General features: G+C 48.8%; 1 protein-coding gene across 2 annotated transcripts in view; it reads right to left on the bottom strand.

The window, feature by feature from the left end:
• Positions 1 to 506: 506 nt before the first annotated feature.
• Fubp3 (far upstream element binding protein 3) overlaps positions 507 to 27,942 on the bottom strand; it is a 48,767-nt gene continuing 21,331 nt past the window's right edge. Inside the window, exons 3-19 of one of the 2 annotated variants that reach the window (XM_027942832.2) lie at positions 25,481 to 25,514; positions 23,109 to 23,158; positions 22,652 to 22,723; positions 21,396 to 21,453; positions 19,040 to 19,202; positions 17,862 to 17,960; positions 16,466 to 16,570; positions 15,025 to 15,127; positions 13,685 to 13,785; positions 11,341 to 11,482; positions 7,659 to 7,819; positions 6,833 to 6,906; positions 6,449 to 6,529; positions 6,183 to 6,259; positions 3,908 to 3,979; positions 2,460 to 2,587; positions 507 to 1,847 (exon numbers count right to left, since the gene is read on the bottom strand). In XM_027942832.2, the coding sequence (XP_027798633.2) occupies positions 1,839 to 1,847; positions 2,460 to 2,587; positions 3,908 to 3,979; positions 6,183 to 6,259; positions 6,449 to 6,529; positions 6,833 to 6,906; positions 7,659 to 7,819; positions 11,341 to 11,482; positions 13,685 to 13,785; positions 15,025 to 15,127; positions 16,466 to 16,570; positions 17,862 to 17,960; positions 19,040 to 19,202; positions 21,396 to 21,453; positions 22,652 to 22,723; positions 23,109 to 23,158; positions 25,481 to 25,514 (1,529 nt within the window). In that variant the 3' untranslated portion in view covers positions 507 to 1,838. The remainder of the gene's footprint in view (positions 1,848 to 2,459; positions 2,588 to 3,907; positions 3,980 to 6,182; positions 6,260 to 6,448; positions 6,530 to 6,832; positions 6,907 to 7,658; positions 7,820 to 11,340; positions 11,483 to 13,684; positions 13,786 to 15,024; positions 15,128 to 16,465; positions 16,571 to 17,861; positions 17,961 to 19,039; positions 19,203 to 21,395; positions 21,454 to 22,651; positions 22,724 to 23,108; positions 23,159 to 25,480; positions 25,515 to 27,942) is intronic. The other variant, XM_071601054.1, reaches the window with a different exon arrangement.

The following is a 27,942-nucleotide window of genomic DNA, read 5'->3' as shown; positions in this document are numbered from 1 at the left end:
CCAGCTCTCCCCAGACCCACAGAGCTGCAGGTGAGTGCTGGGGACAGGAGAGAGGTGGCAGCAACAGCCAGAGACATGGCCCTGGGCTTCCAGGGAGTGTCAGGGTGGGGTGGGGGCTGGAGGGGTGAAAAAGGAGGGGCACTGCCTCTCTCGTAGGACAGCATGCTGATCTGGCTCCTTCCCTCAACGAACTTTCCAGTTCTACTCAGGACAAGGTGCCTCTGCTCCAGGGAACTCCACTTATGACTTCTGGGCGTCATGCCATTAAGATGCTTAGATGTCACAGGAAAGTGGGCTGGCCTAAACCAAGGCTCTCAAGTTGGACCATTGTATCACACAAAGCCATTAAAAGAAAATAAGCTAGACGTCTAGGCTGTGCACCAACGCAGTCGGGCTGCTGCAGAGCTAGATGACGACCAGCAAGATCTGCAAGAACCTTCTTTCCATGTCAGTAGAGGCGGGCAGGGGCAGAGGGAGGAATGAGCAGGGAGCAAGCAGACTAAAAATACTCCACCCACAAGATGTCTTGTGGAAATTTTATTATATAGAGTGTAAAATGAATTGTCAGTCAAATACAAAGAACACCTTTTTAAACAACATGCATAACATTTTCCAATTGCCTTTTTTAATAGTTAGACATTTCAAGCATTTAAGGAAAACAAGGAGAAAACCCCAGAAACTGTAACTTCAGTACATTTCAAACGGAATGTCCCTTAGGTCAATTAAAAATGCGAGAAAAAATAGCTTTAATTCCGTATTTTTTTCCTTTAAAAATACATGTTATCTGTACAAGATACACTACAGTAAACATTGGAAATCATATTATCCCTTTTATTAAATCAAAATTATTTAATTCATACTGTGGTTAATACTAGATTTACTTATTCATCTAGTTAATTTGACAAATATTAAGAAAATATTTAAAAGAAAAAAGCAAAAAAACACCTTGGAATTAAAAAATAGTTACTACATTTTTATACGGTTTAATGTTCCACAGTGTTTGTTAAAAGTTATATTGAATTTCTTTTTAATATTAAAAATAACAGTATTTATATTTCTGAAAGAATAGAGAAAGGTTTTTGTTTTGTTTTTTAAAACCAGCTTGGAGGTCTCAGATACACCATTGCAACCAGTAATGGAGACACGAAAAACAAAATGTATGGTAACACACAAACACACTTTTATATTACCCTTTAGAACTCTAGGAATTATACAAACCCTACAAAATGCCCCTCCCAAACCCTGTTGGACAGCAATACAATTATCTGTCTCATTTCAGAATTCACATAATTAATTACAATACATAATAGTTCAGTTTTTTAAAAAATGCAATAAAACCAGACAGCCAAAATACAAGAAATTAGAAGTAAAACATTTAATGAATTTACACATTTAAGAATATTTAAATACTGTTTAAAAAATTTTTTAAAAGAATTTGTTACATACCACCTAAGACTTCCAAGCCACTTTCTGTTGCAACAGAAAAAACTGTAAATAAAAAGACACGAAAACAAAACAACAAACAAAACAATATCATGTTGAAATGTCACTGCTCCGAGGCACATTCTGGCACCTGAATTTGCAGGTATTGCTCCAAAAAGAATCCCAGAGCTTACACATTTGAAATAACAAACAAGAATAATGAAACAAAAATTATCAGCAATTTTTAGTAACTAATTTTCCCGATTTTTAGAAAAATTCTGTTAATCTAAATATAGTGTTTCACAGAACAAAACAAAGGTTCTTCATCAAAAGTCTGCAAATCTAAAAACCTCTGTGACAAACAGGTTTTCTTTCACACTGATTTCGAGGGGAAGGGCCAGCTGTGTGACTCGGCTCTACTGCTCCTGTGGGAGGAAGGAGAGGAGGTGTCAGGCCCATGGCAGCTTCTCCAGTCCCGAGTCAGCAGCAGGCGACAGGTGCCCATGCACCAATGCAAACCCGAGAAACCTCTTTGGGGGGAGGTCTGGAGCTTCTCTTCTGCTGGGGACATTGGGCAGGATGCAGAAGAGTGCTACTCTTCCTGGGCCACTACCAGCCCTGACACCTGCTTTCTCCAAGACACAGCCAACTGGGCAGTGGGATGCCACGGCTGGAGGAGCCGGCACACTGTCCATGGGACCTGACTGACATCAGGTGACCTGAAATATGCCCCGTGGGAGCACCTGGCCCTCTTCCCCACTTTAAGGAGAAATCCGTCTTGGCCCTGACTAGGCAGAGCCCTCCAGGCTCCTGGGCATAAAGGCGGGAGCTGGCACTGTGCCTGCCTGAGGAGCCCACACAGGGTCAGAGGCAGGCTGGCATGGCGGTTGCTGTGTTCTCAGGAGGTCCCTGGGCCAAGGGGACTGCTCCCCCACAGTCTACTGCACTCACCCTGACATCAGACAAACATTGAGGAGTGGGAGACAGGGGTCAGGGAGGTGTGGGAAGTGTCACAGCATTGGGGACCATCTACAGACCTGGCTGTGGGCCTGAGCCTGCCCTAACGTCTGCCCGTAGAAAGCGACCTGCTGTCTGTAATACTCCGCCCAGGCCATTGTGTAGTCTGGTGGGGAGCTGGCCTGAGGAGCAGCGCTGGCAGCGTGACCTGGGCGACAAGGGAGGAAAAACGGGTTAGGGGAATGGGAGCGTTGGGGGCAGGTCCCTTCCCTGGGGCCCAGGCACCTGCTCTCCCTTCTGGAGGGCACGGGGAGGCTGGGCGAAGTAGTCTTCTATTGCTGGGTCCCACACCCCAGGCGAAGACAGCCAACTGCTCTACAGAAGCAAAGCCCTGCGTACGCCTGCCTCTCAGCAGCTCCTAATGCCAAAGGCAGAAAGAGTGGCTGCGGGGACTGGGGGTGGATGGAAAGCCTGGCGTGATTTCTGCAGGGAACATCCGAATCCCTCACAGCTTGACGTACATAACCCATGCGTCTAGGGTGGGTTCAGGTCATGGAAGAAAGGGCACCAGAACTGCTAGCAGGTCCCCTGCTGATGAGGGTCACCTTGGCACCCCCACCCTGGCCCCAGAAGGGGTATGGACCCGGTGATAATATGGCCGCTAGGGTTCCCAAAACAGGTGTTTGACAGCCTCTGACCCAAATTGGGTCAGCCAGCAAGTTCCACCCTGAAGATGCCAGTCACAGAAAAGCCCTGCAGGCCATACCCCATGCTCTGGTCAGGGAGTCGGGAAATGCGCTCGGGCTTGGTGCTGATGTGAAGTCCTGAACCAGGGCTTTTGCTGCTATGTACTCCCTCCCCCTTTAATTTAATTTAAAAAAAATATATATATATATTTTGGGGGGCTGGGTTGTGGTTCAGTGGTAAAGTGCTCGCCTAGCATATGCTAGGCCCTGGGTTCGATCCTCAGCAACACATAAATAAAATATTATGTCCGACTACAACTAAAAAATAAATATTAAAAAAAAATTTAGTTGTAGATGGACACAATACCTTTACTTATTTATTTTTTATATGATGCTAGGGATTGAGCCCAGTGCCTCACTGTGCTAGGCAAGCGCAGTACCCACTGAGCTCCAGCCCCAGCCGCCCTCCCCCTCTTCTGAAGACTAGTTTAGTTTCTGGTACAGGTAAGAAAAAAGACTTATACAGCAAGAAAACAACCGGGCACCTAGTCCAGCTTAGGGTCCCTTCCCTGAATTCCACCATTTCTCTTCTCTTTAGCTATCCTGAAATGCCAAAAATGGGCATCAGTGAGACACACAGAACAGGATGCCTGGGTGGGAGGCAGCACTAATAGGAGCCTTTCAGCTCCACAGGGACCCAGCCAGGTCCAACAGGCAGTGGGTGACAAGGTGCGGGTACTGAGGTCCAGCTGTGGGGAAGGTGACAAAGCACAGACGACAGGCCCAGGAGCAGCTGGGCTGAGGCCGCGGGGTGGGCCTGTGCCCGAAGCCGCGGCACTTACTCTGCTTCTTGTAGTAGTCTTCCCAGGCCTTGCTGTAGTCAGGCTGGCTGCTCTGCGGCTGGCTCTGCTGGTCTACACGAGGAACAAAGGGCAGTCAGGGCCCCAGCCTGGGAGGAAGGCGCCACAGGCAGGAGGGCTGAAAACGGCCGGTGTGAGGCAGAGGCTGGCGACGAGCATGACAAGGCCCTGCTCTCTGTAGATGGAGCTGAGCTGGGGGAGTGGAGAGCTCTGGGAGCCAGAGCGATGGCAATCCCAGGCCCCCGGACCTGTCTTCCATGGACAAGGGGTTTACCTGGCCCTTCTGTCCAATGACAGATGACCTCTGGGTGAGCATGCAGGGCCACAGGAATGTGATCTGCCTCAGCCTTTCTTGGGTGGGAAGAGAGGGACAGAGGACATGTGGAGGCGGTTCTATGCTGTCCTTGGTGCTTCCTCTATGCTATGCCAGCAACAGAGGACAAAGCAGCAGCACCCAGCCCAGGGGTCTATGAAGTGGCTAAAATCCCTGACCACAGTGTGAAGCGGGAGCTGCTTTCTGATGAGGCCAGGCTGCTAGAGTGTCCGCCTGCGCGGGCACACAGACCCCCTTCAACATCTTTTCTTCTGTCAGAGCTGGTATGCAGGCGGCAGGGGGATGCGCTCCTGATCACCCCCCGGGCAGAAGGCTGGCTCCCCGTTAGTTCCCTGAGACTGAACGTGGGGAAGAGGACACATTGAACCCACACTGAGTGTCTCTGCTGCTAACATAGCACAGAGGCTTGCTCTCCTGGTATCCCTTCTGCTCATCTCTCTCCTGGCCTGCCTCATGGCCTCTGCAGAGCCACAAACCCAGGGCAGCTTCCCAGGGGAGGAGAGCTGCCCTCTCAGGGCTCAGTGTACCCATGCCTCAGGCTTCTCCCAGGTCTTCTGTCTGGGCACAATGGGGCCAATGTGAATGCAACCCCATCACTCTGCAGACCAGAGCATCATGCAATGACCCTGCACTGTGAGGACACCTTCTCTGCCAGGTGGCCAGCAAAATTCACAGTGAAGTTCCTGTTGAAGTCTGAAACACTGAGTAATAAAATACAGGTGGGAGGAGGGGGAAACAATCCAGCCATACAGGCCCGGAGCTTGCAAATACTTAAGAAATCTACCTCGACCCATCACTTTATGGATGCCTGAAGTAGAGCCTCCCCCCACCCAGGGGAGGGTATTTCTGATGACAGAGTATGGGCCTCTAGGCTCTGCTCCAGGGAAAAGGGGCCATGTCCCTGAGCAAGGTTGACAGGCCATCCTGCAGCCTGATCTGTCATGAGGAGCAACTGCAGCCTGAACAGGCTTTCCAGAAAGACGGGAACTTCAGGTAGGTAGAAGCCTGAATTCTACTGGCCAAGGTAAGGGACTCTTGTTTTGTGCAGGCTGAGCAAGAGGGACCAGCCCAGCAGTAAACCCTAGCCTGACTCCTGGAATTGGTGAGGGGTCCAGAGTTGGGAGGGGCTCTGTCCACATGGGCACTTTCTCTCTCTCTCTCTCTCTCTTTTTTTATTTTTTATTTTTAGTTGTAGATGGACACAATATTATTTATTTATTTATCTAATTATCTATCTATCTATTTATTTATATGTGGTGCTAAGGATCGAACTCAGTGCCTTACACATGCAAGACAAGCGCTCAACCACTGAGCCACAACCGCAGCCCCTCATGGGCACTTTCTCTTGACACCCAGTTTTCCCAGGGAGGTAGGTGTCACTCAGTAGACCTAATTCCATATTTGTTTGCTTTCTGAAAAGCTCAGGAAACAGAAAGAACGCCTTCCTAAGAAGAGAGGGAGAATGTCCCCACGAGGCTAAAGAGTAGGAAGGGTCACCAAGAAGCAGGGGACTGCTTGGGAGAGCAGGGTGTGGCAAGGTGGAGCTTTGGGCCAGGAGGAGGATTCCCCAGGGAGTACAGAGAGAGGAGCAGCAGAGGAGGCTCAGGTTAAACTGCACCCACAGCCCACCTATCTGTGGAGAATAAGTGACAATTCTGCCCCGACCCACTCCATGGACAGGTAGCCATGGGGAGCCAGCCCTATGTCCCTGCCTCAGCTAGAGGCTGGTGCTGTTTCTGTGGAAGCCCCCACCGAGCATATGTGCTTCTTGGTGCAGGGCCTGCTATGTTCCCCAACATTTGTGGAGAGTTGCGTCCTGGGCTTGTTGGCCAAAAGTATAACAAGAGTCTCTTAGGTCCATCAGTCCTTGGCCAACCTGGCCAGCAAGTGGGAGCGCACACCACCACCTCCCAAGTCACTTACTTGGGACCTGCTGTGTGGGCTGCTGCCATGCCTGGTAGGTGCTGCCCCAGCCCTGGGTCAGAAAGGCTGGAGGGCCACTGTGGACAACAGAAGAGTCACTCATGACAGTACGGGTCACACACCCCCCATCCCCCAACATCTACCTCTTTTCTGCTTAGCTCACCCCTAACCAAGCATAGCCCCTCCCTGCCCCCAAGCCTGTTGGCAGTGGCCCAGTGACGACTCTAGCCCCGTCCACCCCCAGGTGGGGCAAGTGGGTCACCTACCTCACAGGGGTACTGTGGGGGTTTCCGTTCACTTTAGCAGCGATGTTGGGGAAGCACCCTGAGCCCCTTGGAGGAAAGGTGCTGTGAAAAGAGGAAGAGCAAGCAGAACCAGTTGAACCCCTGTGATGAAGGCTCTGCAATTCCCCCCTGCCCCGGAGCTGTGCTTCCCAGACATTGCGGGGGACTGGGAGGTGCCTGTCTCTGAGGTGCTCCAGCCTGAATACCACAGGTCAGGGAGCTACAGACAGGTCTGAAGGACCACTGGTGGGATGAAGACAGATGGTCCTGCCCACACCCAGAGCTCCAGCAGCACTCTGGAGAAGCAGCTGGGACGATCTCAGGAGTGATGAGGTCCTCTGGGCACAACAGAGGCAGAACACTCACTTTTGATGCGGGGCAGTAGGCGGCTGGTTGAAGGGGCTCTGTCCAAAGGCTCCGGGGGCTCCAAGGCTGGTACCCTGTGTGGGCATAGAGGAGCTCTCACTCCTGCTGGGGGCACCTAGCCCTCCACCCAGGTCACCCGAGGCAAAGCCCCTTCTCGGGAGACAAGTCAAGTGAGGGAGACAGTCTGCACTCGCACTAGCCTTCCTTCCCACAGCAGACTGAGCTGCAGAAATGGCACTGCTCTTGAGTGACAGCACCACCACACAGCCAATCCTGGCACCACCATGATTGCCCTGGCATGTCACCCTGGGGAAGGACCAACCTGCTTGACTCTCCCGTCAATTTAGGCTGGCCCAGGGCTCTTTCTGCCATTCTACGTCCCCATTGAGGTGAGCAGTGGCCCATCTGTCCTCCATCAACACTCCCTTTCTTTATCTGCTTTGAGGTGCCTGAAACTAAAGCCAGAGTCAATGAAAGCTGCCTGCAGGGCTGGCGGCCAGGGCATGTCCACGGGAGCCCAGGGACAGTGCTGGGGGAAGGCTGCTGCCCGGCTACTCATCTAAGCTTGAAGGGGACATGCTCTGGGGACTGAGCTGCTGCAGCCTTGGCGTGTCCTGCCAGAGGCTTCCTTCATTGCTTGCGGGTCTGGCCCTGTCATTCCCTGGGCCTCCGACCTTCCCTTCAGCCAAATAGGAGGGGCGCCCCCCTGGATGTGAGGATGGGAAGGCACCCAAGAACGAGGTTCTGGGGGATGCAGGTACCTTGGACATCCAAGAGAAAAATCCAGCTAGTATTAAGCCAGGTGGGGAAGGGACCGTGTACGTACACCAACTTTCTCATCTATGAGATGTCTGGCCACCTCGATCTGCTGAGGAACACCCCTGATGGTAAATATCCGCAGGCTGGGGTCGGTGTTGGGAGGGGGATTGCGCTGAAGCTCCACGTGGGCTCCTGACTGCTGGTTGATGCTTTTGATGTTCTCGCCCCCTGCAGGCAGGAGACAGAGAAGGTGAGGGCCTCTGCTGAGGAGAGGCTGAAAGGGCACTTGTCCACAAAGGGAGAAGTTTTCCACTCACTGAAAAGTGGCTCTAACCAAAATCCAGGGCTGTCCCCTTTGCATAGGGATTTTCCTCAGAGCCAGGCTGGAGCCTGAGGCCCACGGATGTGCATGCCCAGCCCAGAGTTCAACGGAGGCAGCTGTGGCTCTTCAACCCAGCCATGGCCATCTGCCCAGGGAAAGCACAGGATGCTTCTTGGGGCAAGAATAGTGACCTGATGGCCCTGCCCTACACAATGGGGGCCTTCAGCCTGGGTGTGGGCTGCTGCATCGCTTCCCCTCCCTCCACAGGCCGGCTACATGCCCAACAACGCCTGGAGTCCACTTGGGCCTTCAATATCCCATCTAGTCCCTTCTCTGGTCCCTGCTGCAGGTGTGTGTGTGTGTGTGTTGTGTGTGTGTGTGTGGGGGGGGGTGTTGTTGTCTAGACGGAGAGGCAGTCCAAAGAAGGGGGAGCCACAGGGATCTGGGTGGAGTCAGGCTAATAAAAATCTAGTCAGACTCTGAAAAACCTGGAGTCCCAGTCTCTTAATGAAATTTGTGTGACAAAAGCTTCATCAGCAGAACAATGGCCGATTCTTCTACTGAAATCTCAGCACTTACAGATCTCAGCTGGGATGGGGAGTGGGCAGGCAGAGCCAGACCAAGGAAAAGTCAGCACACTCAGTTTGGTGAAATTGGAAAAAGATAAATGCTGAAAATTTGGTACAGGGAGCAGGATGCCCCAAATGCTCGAAAGCAAAGGCAGAGTGCTTGCCCAGCACATGTGAGGCACTGGGTTCGATCCTCAGCACCACCTAACAGTAAACAAATAAAATAAAGGCATACTGTCCATCTACAACTACATAAATAAATAAATAATGATAATTAAAAAAAAAAAAGCAAAGGCAGAGGACCAGTGTGCCCTCCACAGTCAGACCCCACAACCGGCAGATGCCCAGCAAGCAGACAGGGCTGGCAGAGATGACAGAGCAGTGACAGGCTGGCCTTGGTTCACTCTGAGAGGACGACAGCACGCTAAGACATATCCCTCCTAGAGGCAGTATGGCAGGCTTCTGCAGCGTGCGGGCAGAGACACAGGGCAAAGCCTCAGCCAGCGCCTACATGGGTAGCATACTGGCTTAGTTTAGGGCCTTTTTAAAGTTGAAAGCAAATTAAAAAAAAAAAAAATCAACCAAACAGCCTTGTGTTTGTGGCCTTCTTAACTATAAAGTACTGTGAGAGGTTCAGAGAAGTGTCTGTTTCCCGCCTGGCCTGGGTGTTCCCTATGTGACTTGGGAACACCCCAGGCCAGCGCTGAAAGCTCTGCTCTCCCTCCAGACAGGTATGCTCTTGAGCCCTTTACTCAGCTGTCATGAGTCTGCTGTCTTTGCCCCAGGAAAAAAGAGCAGCTTCACTCTAGGCAACAGTGTTCTGGGGAGCAATGAAGAGCAGAGGAAAAAACCGGCCATTTCAACAGGCACCCCCAGAATTTGGAGGGGTGTCACCTGGTCTGCGGGCAACCGGACTACAGGACGAACCTCTGAGAATGAGGATCTGCAGGCCCCAGAGGCAAACCCCAGCCCTCGCCTCGCCTCAGTGTGGGCCAGCAGCCCCAGACCTCCTGCCTGGAGCTCGGGAGCATGCTAATAAGGCGAGGAGGCGCCCGCAGGCTGAGCAGGCAGGAAGGAGTTCATTTAAGTTCATCTTCCTTCAAAATGAGGTCACCAGCTTGGCACATGGTGGCTGTCTATCGACTCATTCAGCAGCCTGCTCCATTCTTCCACCTGATGGGGGGCAGAAGGACCCACCAGTGGCCCCCGGCTGGACGTGAAATTGTAAAGCAATTAATCAAACCTGCTAAAAGGCCTGGCTGACAAGAGCAGGGCTGGCCACGCTATCTGTCAATGTTGCTGTGTTTATCATGGAAATCCAGCAGGGGCCCCGGGAGGCTCCGTGTCTGTCCAAGGGCCAGAACCAGGAGAGCAGGCCTGGCTGCCTGCGGCGACTTCTCCCTTTTCCTCACCCACACCTCTTTTCCAAGAGAAGGAAAGGCATCACCCTGTCACAGGGAGGTGAACAAGATGACCTTCCCCAGGCCCAACACAACTCGCTGGACTTGCCGAGCATGCTCTCTGAGCACGGGGACCTGGCGGTGCCGTCCTTGTCTTCCAGGAAGCACTCAGCTGGAGAACATGCACAAAAGGCTGTTCTGGAGGCACCAAGGGCTCACTGGGAGGAGAGAAGGCAGTGAGGCTCCGAGGCTCCACCAGAGACACAGTCAAGTGAAAATCTCACTGACAAAATGGTTTTCAAAAGACCGAGACACCTAACTCTGATCCTCCACCTAGAGGCACCAAGCAGCCGTGTGTGGCTCACTGCAGCAGTCTGAGCAGCACTCGGCAGCTAGCAGCATGTGCCAGGAAATCAAAACAAACCCGTATTGTTCCTACTGCCCCTGAGTGGCCAGTAATCTCAAAGACGATGTGGAAACAGAACACAAACATTCTGAAAGAGCATAAAACATCACTCTGTCCAGAAGCAGGGACAAGCGCCAGGTCCCAGGGGCCAAGAAGCAACTCTCCCCAGCCCTGAGGACACCCTGGCGGCGCCTCAGGTCTATTGGTAGAGACAATATACCAAGTCTCATTTCCTTCAACATGAGCAATTCTAGTGATCAAAGAACTGAGGAACTCTGGGGAGAAGGTTGCCTACCCCCGCACCCTGCCACGCTTGCTGGATGAACAGCGAAGGTAAACACAAAGCCCAACACCAAACAAGTCCCTGCCAGCATGGAGGCTTGGCTTACTGCTCCTAGGAGGTCACCCCAGCACTGCCGCGGGAGAAGGGCTCAGGCATGGGATGAGCTGAGAGGAACCAACGTGGCTGGCCTAGAATCCGCCTGCTGCCTCTCACTCAACAACAGGAAGGAGCTGTGATAGCCACCGACACTCCCTGAGCTGCCTGAAACTACTAACAAAGCAGTTTTCATTTCCCTCCAAAGGGTGACTGTTTCTCCTAGTAAATGTGCCCTTGAAAGAACAGGAGCCATCATCTTACTATGTTAATGAAGAACAAATACCCAAACTGGACGGACTGGGAAAATGGCGGCGTGCAAGTCTGCAAGTGGCATTGGCCAAGGGTGGAAGCTGACCTACTCAAGCCTTCCTTGGTGGGAAGCCCACCGCAAGGCCCTCCCTACCCATAAGCGCTGCTCCAACAGCAGTGGCTCCTGTGGTCTCCTGTTGCTCACAGTCTGCTCTGCCCCACCATGACAGACCAAATTGGGGGCCCTGGAGAAGACCCCTGAAAAGCAGAGTTCTGACCGAAGGCAGCTGGGGCCACAGACCTGGCCACTGGGCTGGATGTAGCAAGTGGCTTCCGCTGTGGCCCTATAGGCCTGTGTGACTTCCCACCCCTCCAGGACAGCAGTGGTGGAAATGGGATGGAAACTGCAGAGGCTGCTTCTTACCTTTGCCTATGACGAGGCCACACTTATCTGCTGGCACGGTATATGTTATCTCCTGGATGCCACCAGGAGTTCCCATGCTCCAGTCGCCACGGCCCCTGCCCCTTCCTCTTGCTACTGCCAGGCCTCCGAAGCCATCCCTCTCCTGGGAAGAAAACAAGGACAAAGTGATGATTTCTGCCACCACCACAAAACCACTCTCCGCCTTCTCTGGGAAGGAGGTTAAGTGACAGGATGTAATCAACGCCACAAATTAGAACCTAGCACCTTTCCAGACTTCAGACGTGAAGCCCACTTTCAACCAGAATCACCACCAATCACAGGTATACTCGAGGAAGACGTGCAGATAAACGTGTAGTTACATAAATGGCAGAGAGACACCCAACTGAAACAGGCTGCCAGGCATAAACTCCTCATCCGAAGCCAAGGGGCCTTCTCCGTGGAGTTTTAATTATGGAGCGGGCCCTGACCCACAGGTCTCACACTTGAATTTCTCCTTGATGCCGAGGCTGCTCTTTCCTGGCTGACACATGCTGTGCCTATACAAGCCAGATAGCACATGCTAAAGAGCTCTGGGCATTTGAAAGTGACACAATGGCCAAGAATGACTCCTGACGACCCCCCCCCCCGCCCCCCCACCAGGCTGCTACAAGGTACAATTCCATGACTGCCGTCTGGGTGGAAACCCTTGCTCCACTCAGCCAAAGGGATAAAAGAATTTAAGAAACATTCGTTTTCCTGCTCCCAGGAAAGAGCAAAAATATGCTCAAGAGTGAGTGTTCAGGGCTGCTTCAGGAGGGAGAGGTGGAGGGAGTCAGTCAGGCCCACTTGGCTGCCCACATCTGGGCCAGAGAGGTCTCTGCCACACTCACACGGCCTGCCCAACAGAACGCAAAGCCTCAGTCTCCTCTAGCTGAGGTCCTGCCCCACCTGGGACTGGAGGGCCTGCAATCTTCATATGGAAGGTGAACCTGGTCAAGCTACAAGTTCCCCCAGGCAAAGAAGCCCAAGAGTCATTCAACAAGAGTGGAGACTGTTGGGCAAAACCTGCCCATGTCAATCACAACTAAACTGCACACATTTACCCCGAATACACACCAGCAGAGTCGAGCTAACTGGAGCGCGCTTCCCGGCACTCTGCTTTTAGAAAAGACAACTGACGGGGCTGGGGATGTGGCTCAAGCGGTAGCGCGCTAGCCTGGCATGTGTGCGGCCCGGGTTCGATCCTCAGCACCACATACAAACAAAGATGTTGTGTCCGCCGAAAACTAAAAAATAAATATTAAAATTCTCTCTCTCTCTCTCTCTCTCTCTCTCTCTCTTAAAAAACAGTATTTAAAAAAAAAAAAAAAAAAAGAAAAGACAACTGACAAGTAAACAAGGTAATCTGAGGAATTTATGTTAAAACTCTCTGTCTCTCACACACGCACACATATATAGCCAACTTTCTGGGTGGACCAGATCCAGAAGACAAGGCTCTCTTGTAAACATCTCAGTTTCTGCAACCCTAAATCCACAAACTTAAATTTATAGAAAGGGATGTCAGAGAACATTCAGTGGCTGCTTTTGAAACTCAATGAATCGTAAGAACTGCCAGGGCTCTGGTTAAAACCCAAGCCCCTCCCCTGGATATTCTGATGCAGAAGACAGTGGGGCCTATACACCTGTAACTTAGAAGTACCCCTGGGTAGCTCCAGGGATCACCTCCTGGTGAAACGCCCTCAGTCTACTGCTGAGAAAAGGAGGCACAGAGGGCTTCAAGGACTTGGCTGGGGGCAGAGCTGGCAATATGATTTCCAACCTGTTGCTTTTTTCTTTGGCTCTACTCATTCTCAAAGTTTCCCTCAGTCCTCATACTCAGAGAATGTGCCAATCTATCACCATTACAGTGGTTTGAAAATTCAGGTCACCACATGGGGTAGGGGAATCTCTGAAGCTCAAGAGATCACGTGAGTTCACTCACAGTACAAGACACAGGTGTGAAATTGAGCACATGAAGACACTGTCAGGACTCAGGAGGACCCCGAAGTGCTTTTAAACTCAAGAGACTTCCCTTAATACATTTTCACACTAAATGTACTTGCTTGCTGGAAACTTGGCAAACTGCTTAGTATTTCCCCACGTAGTTTAAAGAGCCAGGAATTTACTATATAAAGAAAATCTAGGTTCTGAGTAATAAAAGTTGAAGCAGGTAATAAACTAGCAAGAAAAAAAAAAATACACTGGCAGGAAAGAGGTAGATGCAGAAACATCACTGGTCTCCAATCAGGAGACTGAGGGTGGCTGCCCATGGCACACCTTCTCCTTCTGTGTGTGAGGTCTCTGAACTCCAGGGAAGGGGACCTACCTGCGCCGTAAGGATCAGCTCGTTGATGATGTGAGCAGCATGCTGACACCTATCTGGAGGGCCCATGACCTGGGCAGCTCTCTCAGGACTAATCCCATCATCTGTAGGACCAGGTGAAGTGGGATCAGTAAAAGCACAAAGTCACAAGGAAACGAAGGCCAATACAAGTCACAATCAATATTCTTTTTTTTTCTTTTTGGACTAGGATCAAACCCAGAGGTGCTACCTTACCAAGCTACATCTCCAGTCCTTTTTGGTTTTTATTTTGAGACCAGGTCTCACTAAGTTGCTTAGGACCTTGCTAAGTGGCCTAGAACTTGTGATCCTCCTGCCTCAGCCTCCAAGTCTCTGGATTATAGGCATGTGCCACCATATCCTGCCACAATCAAAGGACAATGAGCTAAAAAAACAACCAGACTGTCACCAGCTTCAGGGATTCCTTTGGACTGATTTGGTTGATAGGAAAATATGTATGATTAGATCTTTTTACGTGTTTCAGGTCAATACTCAATTCTTATGTGAATACAGCTATTTTTTAAAAAGATGTCATTAGAGAAACAAAACAAACCTGGCCAGGTGGGGAAGGCAAGGAAAAACAATGAAGTTAAGGCAGTGATTCCCTCAAGCCAGCTAACCAGGAAGCTTTTCTCTTCAGAGAAATGAGGAAAATACAGACAATGTATAATTTTTTTTTTTTTTGCTCACAAAGGTAAATTTATAAAATGTAAAGAATTATCCTATTAATCACTTTTTTTGGATTTTTATTTATTTATTTATTTTTTGGTATTGGGGATTGAACTCAGGGGCACTTGACCACTGAGCCACATCCCTAGCCCTATTTTATATTTTACTTAGGGACAGGGTCTCATTGAGTTGCTTAGTGCCTCCCCATTGCTGAGACTGGCTTTGAACCCAAGATCCTCCTGCCTCGGTCTCCCTCAGCCGCTGGGATTACAGGCATGCCACTGCACTCGGTCAGATGGTCTACTTTAAAAAAAAAAAAAAAAAAGTGGGGGGCCTGGAGACCTTTGGTCTAATCACTGTGGCTCAGGAGGAGATGAGGCCCAGAAGAAGAAACTTGGATTGCCAATTTTGGTAACAGAATGTTGTGAGGAAGGAAAAGAAAGAGAACATACTCATGAGTTAGTAACAAGACCCTGTTTCCTGAGATGTTTATTTATTTTCAAAAATATATATATTTTTTTATGTATTATCTCTAATCAGTTATACATGACAATAGAAAGCTCTTCAACCTTGTACACAACTGGAGCAGAATTTTTCACTTCTGTGTTTGTGAGTTGTTTTAACACTAAGGATTTTTGAGACTCATCAATACCAACCTGGTTTAAACTGAATCCTTACACCAGCATCATTCTGGATCTTTTTGATCATTTCCCCATTTCTTCCTATTACAATTCCAACAGCAAACCTAGGGACAGATACCTAGTCACAGAGAAACAAAACATCATCAGAGCTTTTTAAAATCTGGCTTTGCTTGGTATTGGGGATTGAACCGGGGTGCTCTACCACTCAGCTACAGCCCCAGCCCTTTTTATTTTTTATATCGAGGCACAGTCTTGCTAAACTGCCCAGGCTGGCCTCAAACTTGTAATCCTCTGGCCCCAGCCTCCCCAGTTGCTAGGATTGTAAGCGTACACCACCATGTCTGGCCAAATCTGGCGTTTTTTTAAAGAACAGACTTTTTTTTTTTTTTTAAATAAATGACTTGATTTTTATTACAGTGCAATCTGGAAAATAATATGACAAAGCCATTTTTTCTTCTCTTAGGAACAATATTGTTGTTTAACAACCATGTTCTTAACAAATAGACAAGTCTAAGATTTAATCAAAATAGTAATAAATGAAGTAAGGCAAGAAAAAAGTTCTTAAAGATTAATCAATTTATCTTCCAAATTCCATGCAGTATAAACACATTATACACACAGAATATATCAGTAGTCCTTTATTTTTTTTGAGGCAAAATATACATAATATTTACCATTCAGTGATTTGTGGAGGCATATTCTGGTTCTGGCTCTCTACACTAACTGTCCTGTTTGCAAGGTCAACCTCCCCACCCCCGCTTTTTGAACTAGAGATTTAACCCAGGGTTACTTTACCACTTAGCTCCACCACTAGACCATTTTATTTTGGGGGAAGGTCTCACTAAGTTGCCCAGGTTGGCCTTCAACTTGCGGTCTTCCTGCCTCAGCTTTCTGAGTCACTGGGTATTTATAGGGTGTGCTACGGTGCCCCACAAGGTTCACCATATTCAAAATTTAATTTTTAAAAATATCTATTTTTCAGTTGTAGTTGGACACAATACATTTATTTATCTATTTTTATGTGGTGCTGAGGATTGAACCCAGGGCCCTGCACTTGCTAGACGAGTGCTCTACCAATGAGCCACAACCCCAGCCCCTCAAAATTCCATTTTTAAGGACTGTTTTGCTCCCACTTCACATCATCAATAAAATGGGCTTCCAGGTTAGACCCAATCACAACACGGACAACAGAGAAAACGTGAACTTTGATCTTTATCTGGGCAGCAAGTTAACCTTTAAAGCCAAACCTCAAAGTTAAGAGAATGACCGCCACTACCTATACTGCAGCTGGACGCCCCATCATGCCTGCTGTGCTCAAATCCTGGGGCAGGGGGTGCACTCTCAAAGTTTGGAAGATGCCATGGAAGCTAACCCACCTAAAGGTGAGGGAACTAAGGGGTGTGAGCACATACTGCACCTACTCCCAGCCGCCTACTAACTTGTAACTCAAGCATACCTCTAGACTGCCTCCTCCCACACGGGCGCCAAAGTCACCTCGCACACCTCGGAAGTCAGCTTGGTCTTTTTCTCGGATGATCTCCAATACCATTTCTCTGGCTTGCTGCAGAAACACAAACAAAAGGCATCATGGGATAAAAAAATCCTAAAAAAGATGGAAGCAGGTGAAATTTCAAGATGGACACACCAACGTGGGCTTCAAGATTCAGAAGGCTGAGTGCAGTGGCACAAGCCTGTAATCCCTGTGGATAGGGAGGCAGAGACTAAAGGATCACAAGTTCAAAGCTGCAACGGCAAGGCACTAAGCAGCTCAGTGAGACTCTAAATAAAATACAAAATAGGGCTGGGGATGTGGCTCAGTAGTCAAGTGCCCCTGAGTTCAGTCCCAGGTGCCGAAAAAAAAAAAAAGAAAGAAAAAGAAAAAAAAAAGATTCAGAAGGTGCTTGGCTGTGGGAACACTCACTCGCTACTTATAGGACATGATAAGGAAACAGGTATCAAATCTTAAAATGATTGCAAGAGGTCCACAAAGACAAGGTCCAGTCCCACCCCCCTTTTTGATACTGGGGATTAAACCCAGGTTGCTTAACCACTGAGCCACATATGTGCCCCAGCTCCCCCATTTAAATTTTTTTTTTTCAGTTAATAGAAGTTTATTTTTATTTGATTATACGCAGTGCTGAGAATCGAACCCAGTGTCTCACATATGCTAAGCAAGCGTTCCACCACAGCGGATGGCCTGGCTCCAAGGAACTGCTGGAGCTGCTCACCTACAGCAATGGCAGGAAGAACGCTGTTATTTCACTGACGACAGGCGCAGCCTACACCCACAGCCCACTCATATTTCTAGGAGGGTGGAGCCCCTCAGGGGACTGAAGATTTTGGCAAGCAGAGCTGTCTTCCCAGAAGCTCAGGGACAGAGTGTCCCCATGAGAACACACATATGCTCGTGTAGCTTGAGGACCTGTGTTCGTCTTCATCCCCAGCTGAGGGGCCACACAGACTGAGACAGGGGACAAGCAAACAAAGGCCAAAGAAAGCCCGCAAACGAGCTGAACCAAAGCCAGCAAGGCTGAAAGTGCCTGTCTGGGCTTCCACACTGAGGGGCACCAAGGCAAATGGGCCGTGTGTGCTGTCCCAGACTCACATTGCCACTCAGCACTGAAAAATGGCCAGTGGAAATGGTTTTCCATGAAGCCAGTGGCTCCAGCTCTGGGAAGCACTGACAACCCTGGGCTCACTGGCGAGCTTGCTGGGGAAAACCACTCACCCTAAATAAAGGGAAGCACTGCTGCTTTACAATTACTTGAGCAGAATAAAAGCTCTAGGCCACCACCAAGTGACAGCCCCCCCCCCCCAAGCCTTCCCACCCCCAATCACTGTCCCTTTCCTACCTGTACTTTGAACGGGTCTCCAGTGATACGAAGGGGCTTGTCTGCTCCTGTGGGCAGTGGGCCATCCTGGATCATGACCATTTTTACACCTGTCCGCTCCTGTGGTGGAACACACACCAGCACAGCCCTCACTGTCTTGGAAAGGATGCAGGTTGCCACAAGCAGCAGAACTGGGCCAGGTTACACCCACAAGAAGCACACGTCTCACTTCCATGAGGCGATGACTTCTGAACGGGCCCGCAGAATGTGCAACAATGGGCCATGCTGGACAACACCAAGTGCAACACAGCAAACTACTGCTTGCCAACACTGTCTTCTGTCCTCTCTCCGTGCTCACATCCTACACTAGATTCCACATGGCCTTCTGCAACACAAGGCCTGGGTCATGAGAGCACACGGGGCAAGCCACATCTATCCCTAACCCTAACCGGCCACAGCAAATGCCCCGAGGCTCTTAAATGAAAATTCATTCATAACTGACATGGTAGTGATGGCAACTGAACTTAAGCAAGTATATTTCCAGTCCTTCTCTTAGTGTGGCTACCAATAAGTTTAGCTGTGAAAATACGCATGTAATTGAAGCTGCAGCCCCCATCTTGCCGGGGATGCTGGGTTCTGGAATGTGTTTGGCCCCAGGTATCTGCAGATGAGGGGCTCCAGAGCAAGAGAGCCCTGGTTCAGGGCACCCACTTGGTAATAGACTCCTGAGTAAGAACAGAAGAATGGGCACTCTTCAGCTGCACGACCACAGCAAGGTCAGCACAGCACTTGCCCTCCTTATAGACAAGGGCCCGGAGCCTTCCAGGGACAAACGTGTTGAAGAGCACAGAACTAACCAGGGGTGTACTAGGGTGGGCCTGGCTCCAGACACAGCACTTTTATCTGAGGGGCTGTCATTTCATGGCAAAAGTGATGCTGACACAGCTTGACTATAGCCCTGGTTGCTCACAGTTCCCGGATCTTTTCCAGCTCGCTGGCCCAACACCAGGCATCAGGCCTGACTGCAGCACACATCTAGCAGGGAGCCCTTGGCACTGTGGAGTACCCAGCCAGCCCTATCAGGGAAGTGGGTCATGACCAGCAGCCCAGGGCAGGAAGACACAAGCCCTTGGGAGGGCAGGGGAGGGCAGGGGAGAGCAGAGCAGTGGCTGGGCCTGGCGTCCCTTGGGCTCACGTACCTGCAACTGCTTGATTGTTTCCCCTCCTTTGCCGATGACCAGACCCACTTTAGATGCAGGAATAAGGATCTCCTGGATTGTGCTGTTGCCATCTATGTCGTTATGAAAGCCAGGTCCATTGCGACAGCGGTCCACAATCTGTCCCAGCAGTCGTTTGGCTTGTCTTTGGAAGGGAGAAGAACCACAAGAGAACCAGCATTAAAGGAATACTCTAAGTGTGCAGGAAGGGAAACAGCACTGGGCAAAGTGCCAGGAACCAAGGCAGCCCTCCATCCAGCTCCAGCTCCTGCCCCACACCCTGGAGGGCTCTGCCATCGCCGTGCCACCAGGCTGGAATTCAAAAGCAACACACACCACAAAACCACTGTTCTGACACGGAGCCGTGATGAGCGGGCTACTGCCAGACACAGCCCCCTGCATGTTTGCCTCTGCACCTGCTAGAGTCGCCACAGACAGCTTCTCCTTCCACTGACTGCCAGCTGCTTTGGTGGCAAGGACCACCTCTTAATCCTCTGTACATCTCTCTGTTCCCCAATCTATCAAACCCTTTCACAGAGTAGGCACTCAGTACACATTTGTTAAGTCAGGGCAGGAGAGAGAGAATAACGAGGAGGATGGGAAGAAAGAAAGCAAGGGTTAGTATTCACAGTTCACACTTCCAGACTCCAGATTTCTTCTCCATGGCTAAAAAAACTGCTCTATGACCTTCAACCTACAACTGAGGATCGCCACTCTGGTTTTAAGAGGTGGGAGGGGAGGCAGCGTCCCACTACAGCTCTGCACTCAGGGGCATCCCAGTTGGGACCCTGTGCTCCCCAAGCCATGCTCCTTCTGTTGGTTGATTCATCCCGGGGGAGGGAAACTGCAATGTGGCCACAGTGCAACCCAGTCTACCAATGTCACCTGTCAAGCCAATTTCTTTCCTTTTCTGCACCAGAATCTTCCCTAGCTGTATGTACAGAATCCATTTTTTTTTTTTTTTTTAGTACCAGAGACTGAACTCAGGGGCATTCGACCATATCCCCAGCCATATTCTATATTTCATTTAGAGACAGGGTCTCACTGAGTTGCTCAGCGCCTCACAGTTGCTGAAGCTGGCTTTGAACTTGCAATTCTCTTGCCTCAGTCTTCTGAGCTGCTGGGATTACAGGCATGAGTCACTGCGCCTGCCAGAATCCATTCTTTAAACTGCCAAACACCATCTATTTTTTGGTTCCTGAGACAGAGGAGGAGTCAGCCACCAAACAGGCTGGAAAAGGCAAGACTACTTCCTCCACAAGCTAAAATCCCACTGCCTCAACTCCTTGGGCAGACACAAAGCAGGAATGGTTAGAGAGGTGGAAGGAAGGAGAGAGAGAGGTAGGAAATGGGTGTTGCTTTTTATAGTCTTGAGATTTTGTGTACAGAATCATCTTTGTGTATCTTCTCAGTTACAGCAGCTTTTAATATTTTGCTAGTGCACTAGATTAACCTGTGCTGGAAGGAAAATGCCTTGACTCCAGCTAAACCATCCAGCTTGCCCTATAATGCACACCTGCCAGGGACATTTATTCTGGTTCACTACTTGCAATGTTACAGAGAAAAAGAGAATTTAAACTCATCTAGACTCCTAAGAAATGGAAACAATAAAACAATTCTACCTATTGAGCCAGACATAATCTTAGCGCCCTGTGCCCATATGCAATGCTACTCAATAGATTGAAAAAGGAAAGTGAGATGACTTAGAGTCAGCATATCCCCTTTCCCTAGGAGGTTCCTGGTTTAGGAGGCCTACATCTATCTGGTACGAGGCTCTGAGCATGTGCGAACCAGGAGAGGAAAGCAATGCCAGTCTTAGGGCAACTGCGAGGGCCCCAACAGTCAAGACACCCTCTGGCTGGTTTATACAACACTCTGTAGAGCAAAAGTCACAAAGAATGAAGAACTGGTTCACAAATATTAGAGGGTGAGGGGTCAGACCAGGCAAAAGACCTGGTGCTAAGGCTCTACGTAGCTCACAGCCTGATAGGCCCTCTCTTCCAGCACTGCCCAGGTAAAGGAGATGTTAACTCTTGAGAAGAAGTTGATTAGCTTGTTCAGGTGGGGTGCATGTCTGCTCCTAAAGCCTGGCTTATGAAGGAGATGGCCGTGAGGCACCCTGCAGGGTTAAGGAAGAGGCAGTACCTTGTGTATTTGGTAACAGAAAAGCTCCCCAGGTGTGGCGACCTCCCAGATCTTTGTCCTGTTGAAGCGTATGATGTGTGTCCAGACTGCAGCCCAGACTGACAGTGTTCGGGGACCGTTTTGCCCTTCCATTTCTCCCCATTTGGGGAAGGAGGAAGAAGAGTGAAAGGAAAAGTAAATAAAATAAACTTACTCAATACTTTCTGGGGTTCCGGTAAGTACACAGGGCCTCTCTGGAATCCCAGAACTCTCTATAAGAAGAACCAAGAAGATGAGGTGTGTTGGTGGGCATCAGCGACTGTGTGCCTTTGCCTCTGTGTGCAGACTGTCTCTCTGGTGCTGGGTCCTACACCAGCTCCACAGAAGCCCAGTCTCCCCAAAAGGACAGTCTCCTCTGCATGGGGATGGAACACGAAGCTGGCAGCTCCACCCTAGGTTCTCAAACTGGAAACAAGTCCCACAGGGAGGTGGCAGGACACAGAGGTATGCAGATGAGAATTAGCCACCAGCCTCAGCTTTGCTCTGACCCGCCCACAAGCTAGTCATCCCTCGAGTCACTGTGGCATGCCATTCCTCAGTTTCTCCACCTGTAGAGCAGTTTAACGGTCACACAATCGCAAACAGCTCTGAGACACGCTGCTAAGGAACTTAACGATAAGTACCCATGACTACTACCAGTTATTGCATGAATATCCAAAGAGATCAGTAACAGCTACGTGTAGCTGGTCCTGGGCCATTTGACAAGAGAGGAAAATCTTTCTTTCCAGCTGCCCATGTGATGCTTCAGTTTGTTCCTAAAAAAGTACTTCTTAAAATCCTTCCTCAAAAACTTGAAAGAGAAATAGCCACCAGCAGTTAATGCTTTCAAGATACGGTAAAGACACCTCTTTAACATTAGGACGTTCTTCTAGTTGAATGTCCTCTAGACCCCTTCCTCCCCAATGGAAAGAGTTCGAACTCATATGAGATGATAAAAAAATAAAAACTGTTCTTCAATCCATCTCTCTACATATTGCGTGGTCAAAACCGACCCTGCCAGGAAAGGTCCTGAAATGTGTATGAAACAGGCTAATTCAACCAAAACCACAGGTGTCCTCTTTCCACAATGGGAAGGATAGCTCACCGGGGGGCCAGGATGCAGTCCCCACTGTGTCTGGCGTAATATTCTGGTGCAGAAAACATAGCTGGCAGGTGCTAGGAAGGAGCCATGCCTGGCCACAGAGCTGTGGAGGGTCCACCCCAGAAGCCAGACCGAAGTCCTATCTCTGGACTGGCTTTTGCTTTGGTGCTTATGTGGGAGTCCAACTCCAGAGGTGCAAGGAGACAGCAATCACATATACTTACCAAAACCCCCAAACTTCTAAGCAACAAGCAAAGGTACCAACTCTGGAAAACTGTGCAAAATACTTATTTCTATCAAATGGAGATCTGTGAAAAAGAAGCCCTTACCTGAAGCAATCTGAATTTTGCAACCAGATTCTGCTTGAATCCGCGAAATCTGCTCACCTCCCCTGCCGATAACTGAAACAAATTGAACAGAGTCAGAATGTACCTCTCATTCTGTATTTAACCATGCACGAATGACATAATTAATTCAACAGTTACACTTCACCCACTGCTCACTACAAATTAAGTTGGCCCCTGTGAGCCCATCTCAACTCTCTGGGCACTACACCAAAGGAAACTGCATATGAAGCACAGCAGATAGATACAGGGTATTGTAGCTGGAGCGGGGGGCAAGGGTGTCTATGACCCTAAGCTCTGGTCTCTCCCTTGGCCTGGAGAGAAATCTGCAGCACTTTAGGTTTGTGGGGAACATACATGCAAAGTATTCTACTACAGGTGACATGCAAAGAAAAAAAAGAAGATGGGAATTAGAGGATAAGTGGATAATGTGGATACTTACTAAATCCAACCATTTTATCAGGCACCTTGAATTCTTCTGTTATTACTGCCCTAAAAACAAAGAATATTTTGGAAAAAATATAGAGTACAGAATTCTGCAGCCACTCTAGACTCCCCAGCTTCCCAAACTGGCAATTTTCAAGGGTTAAAATAAATTGTGCCAATTTAGCCAACGAATCACAAGCTTCTACAGAGAGCCATCAATGAACCTTTGGTCAATGGCTATTTCAAAACCAGCGTCTTCGTCTCCTTATGTCAGAGAAAGAAACTTCTGGGCCATGAGCCCCCACCCTCCATTCTGTATACAGCTGCTTAACTTATACCTCACCAGGTCCTCCCTCAGCCTGAGGCATCAATCCCAGGGTCTTTCCTTACAGATCCTCTGGGGCCTGGGGAGATGTGTAGACTTCTATTACAGTGTTCTCACTAGACCAGCGATATTCAACTTTACTTTGACATTCCTGATCTCCCAGCCTTTTTTATGGTTTTCTGGCCTCTCTCCAATTTATCTGTTTTAAGGTGAAATGCCCCAAATGAAACCAGTATCCAGCAGAGGCCTAATCAGTGTTGACCAGAACAGAATGATCACCTCACTTACTCTGCAAAGTACTTCCGTTAAATGCTATCTCACCTATTATGTCCAATCCCCCTCCACTGCAAAACAAACAATAAAAAACAAAAATCCTACACACACATACACACACCTGCACTGCCTCTTTCAAACAAAACAGGGATCATGGACAATATCCAATTTGCCCAACACCCCAGAAAGCAATTAAATCTAAACATGTACCTTGGGAAGAAGCTAAATCCAAGTAGTTTTTTTTTTTAAAAAGCAAGCACTTCTAAACATCTTTCACACAGCTGGTTTTGTCCCCACCATGGAAAGGACTGAATGAAGTGTGGGTTTGAGGCAAGAGCAGTGCTTAGAAGAAATGCAAGAGCATCCACAGCTCTTGCTGCTAAATCCCTGAGAGGCAGCAATACCTCCTCCAGGAGCTCCTGTCCTTGGGCCTGGCTGCAAGGACCAGCTTGTCTCCTCCCTCAGGATGTGTGTTTTCACCCCAAATCAGGCAGTTCCCAGCTTACTAATCAGCAGTGCCGTGGAAGCCGACACCAACCCTTGTTGGCCTAACATCCTGCGGCAGACGCTGGGTCCCTGTCAGGAGGCGAATCCTGATTGTTCCAGGATGACAGCACTCCTGTGTGCGTGACTGAGAGGCTGCTGCTCCCATCGCATGGAGCACAAGCTGTCTACTCTCAGAAAACATTACGCGGGAATTGACTAGAGGGCCTTCAACACACAACACGAAATGTCACGGAGCTCGGGCAGCTCCTTGGCCCTCAGGAACAACATCAGCAGACTCTGGGGAAGAGATGTAGAGACAAGCTGCTTTGGGCTTCTTGGAAGAAAAGGTTCTTTTCTAAACGTGAGGCTGAACTCTGACTACCACGTTTGGCACAGACATTTTGGAAAGAAACATCCTAAGTGTGGCGTAGGACAGCCAGTGTTTCATTCCTCATTTAAATTATCTTAATTCATTAACAAAACAAAGCAAACAAGGAATCAGCAAGAAAACCCAGGATAAATGTCTGGGTTAATTAATACCTGATGATTTCTAGAAACTCCCCAACATTCAAGCAGAACATAGAGGGTAAAACATATCCACACAAGTCAAGGTCAAGGGATCTAGGTGTCAGTAAGATTCCTCATTAAAGAGAAAGAATGGCTGAGTTTCCTGTGTCCTACTTCCTTTTTTAAGAGTAATAGTGAAGCCATAATAGCCTATCCTTACTGCTGGCCTACAGATCTTTACAGCTTTCTAAATCCTCAACACTAACAGAAGGAAGGCTGAGGGAAACAGGCAGAGGACTCACCAGACAGCTAGCTGAGGTTCTCTGGCAAGTAAGACCCTGTCCCCATGCTGGGGCTAGAACCCTGGTTTCTGGCCTCCCCAGCCACGCACTCCCTGAGCACCATCAGCACCTCCAGTGGGCCAAGACCCCAAATTCTTCTCCAGTGAAGAAGCTAAGAATTCATAAAACACTGGGAAAGCCATAAAACCAGGTGGGACAACGTCATATTCTTTCCTTTTAAATTAAACATGTTGGAAGAAAAGAGCAGCTCCAACACGCTGGAAGTCATTTAAGTTTTTGTACAAAACACATGCTTTTTAATATCTTGTATCAGACCATCCCTTGGGCTTATACTGTCTTGGAAAGGGCTGGCAAAAACCTGGAGTTTTAAAGAAATCTAGCCCACGGTTTCTCTCACACTCCCAACCTCTGACTTTCTAACACTCTAGTACAGATGGTGGATCAATAAACAATTAGAAATGATCAATAAATAATAAAACATAACCCACTGCTTACCTTTGATGTACCAAGGCCCCTAACTGGTTACCTACTGTGGCAAAGAGAAAGAGAAAAGAAAAATCAAAGCATTAGCACGGATAAACTAACTTCATCCTTGTACGAGTTCTTACCATTTCGGGGGGGAAGGAAGGCAGAAAGAAAGCAAACAGTAATTTAGGCTCAGTGGCTGAAATGAATGCGTTATATGATATGAAACAGGAGGGGACGTCTTGATCAACAGTCTCTAACCCAGTGTCCAGCTGAATGCAGGATAAGAAATTGATCTGTGTGTCCACATGCTGAGAGGCCTGGGAGAAAATCCTGCTCGCTTAAATCCCTCTAACTTCCTACCTCCCTCCTGCTCTGGATCCAAACTCAATGTAAAGACGAGTGGCTCCTTCTCTCTCTTTTAAAAACAAATGAGAAGATTTACCCTTCTGGAAGCATTGTTAAGGACTGCTCCAGGCAGCTGCAGTCACTAAGAACAGGCACATATGTTCCTGGCAGCCACAGGGAGGGGACAGCCCCCAGGCTCCCACCCGTCTCAGAAGGGCACAAGCAGCTCCAAGGGGATCAGGCCTCCTCCCTCCCAGGCCTCTTCCCTGGCCCACCATGGCCCTCCAAACACATGGGGTGGACACGAAGAGTACAGCCGCCTCTGAAGCCCATTTCACAGAGACAACAGTGCCAAACAGCCTCTTATTAAAACCAACTCTGTAATCACATTCCCACAAAACCACTTTAGCTACGCTTTGTGTTCCAATTTCTCCTCTTTCAGCTATTGATGAGTGTCTCCTTCACCAACCATCAGCAAAAAATGATTCTGTGGCATTTCTCTCCTGGAAAATGCAGCTTAGAAAACATATCCAGCAGACAATGAAAAAAAATTAGAACCAAACATATTACAAAGAACTCAATGTATCTTACAAGATGCTAAAAAGAGCATTCAAAAATATGTCTTTGGGGAAAGTCATTACAAGGACAGATAAGAGGTAAGTGGGAAAGGATCAATGACATCAACTTCAGGACAAAGAGCAAAAAGGTCTAACATATATACAGAACTCCAACTGCTCTTCTTCCTGTTCAAATGTGACCCTGTCATTCTCTGGACAGTAGCTGGTCATAGAGACAAAAGGAAAAGGAACCAGATAATGACATTCTGGAAGAAGAAAAAGCAGAGAGAAACTATGTTCCAAAAGGTAAAGACAGCTGATGAGTTTGCTGAAGCTATTGATCCAGAAATACCATATTTCTTCTGATCAATAGCAAAATAATGGTCTGCAGCCAAAACATCGACACTATACACTGTTAATCTGCTTATCTCAGGGATAAGAGAAATGTTTTTTAATTGACTTAAATTTTCTTTTCGCACACCCAGTTTTTTTTTTTTTAGTTGTAGTTGAACACAATATCTTTATTTTATTTATGTTTATCTGGTGCTGAGGATCGCACCCAGGGCCTCTCACCTGCGAGGCGAGCACTCTACCGCTGAGCCACAACCCCAGCCCGCACACCCAGTTTTAATGTCACAAATGCTCTCAGTTTGGATTGGCAGTGCTCACGAGTCCCATTTCACATACACAATCCCCAGCTTGGAAAGACTCAGCCCTGCACTGTCCACCACCAAAGGCAGTGGGAATAAAAAGAATGCACCGAAGGAGGTCCAGGCAGAGTGCCTGCGGGTCTGCTTAGCTGCTCCTTTCTGAGTCAAGTTCAGCTTTCCCAATTACCACCAGAATTTCTCTTCTAGAAGGTAAATAATCCATTGAAGAAGAACTAAATATCTTGAAACAGGGCCATGGAAGAGAGGTACCTATTGCCCCAACATGCAATGAGGTCAGAGGGCAGCTCCTGGTCCAGCGGGCTACTGGGTTAGAGACATCAAGAGGACAATGCTCTGGGCTGGGGATGTGTCTCAAACGGTAACGTGCTCGCCCGGCGTGCGTGCGTGCGGGCGGCCTGGGTTCGATCCTCAGCACCACATACAAACAGATGTTGTGTCCACCCAAAACTAAAAAAAATAAATATTAAAAAATTCTCCCTCTGTCTCTCACCTCTCTCTTAAAAAAAAAAAAAAAAAAAAAAAGGACAATGCTCTTCAGGTATGTCTGTCTAGACGAAAAGCCATGGCAACAGCACAGGGCACCGCTGCCGTGGGGGACTTCAGGAGACTCAAGAGAACACTCAAAGTCTTCTGTTAAAGGCCACTCCAAATTCTGTGCTCGCCACAGAAATGGAAATGCCTTTTTGTTGGCAATGTATGTGTCACAGAGGCTCTGCGCAACAGCGGCACCTCTGACAGCCAGCTGCTCTGCTGACAGGTGGAGATGCTCAGAGACTGAACATAAAATTGCACTCGCCACCATCCCAAAGACGCAAGGACTACTGAGGCCACACCACCCAAAACAAAACCAAACGATATGCAGAGTACCCGCTCTCTGAGTTGGCAGACCTTGAGAAGGACAAACACTCTCCCTTGT

Source organism: Marmota flaviventris, chromosome 13, assembly GCF_047511675.1.
Source record: "Marmota flaviventris isolate mMarFla1 chromosome 13, mMarFla1.hap1, whole genome shotgun sequence".
Lineage (NCBI taxonomy): Eukaryota > Metazoa > Chordata > Mammalia > Rodentia > Sciuridae > Marmota > Marmota flaviventris.
The sequence above is the reverse complement of the archived record's forward strand: the minus strand, read 5'-3'. Positions and strand labels throughout refer to the sequence as shown.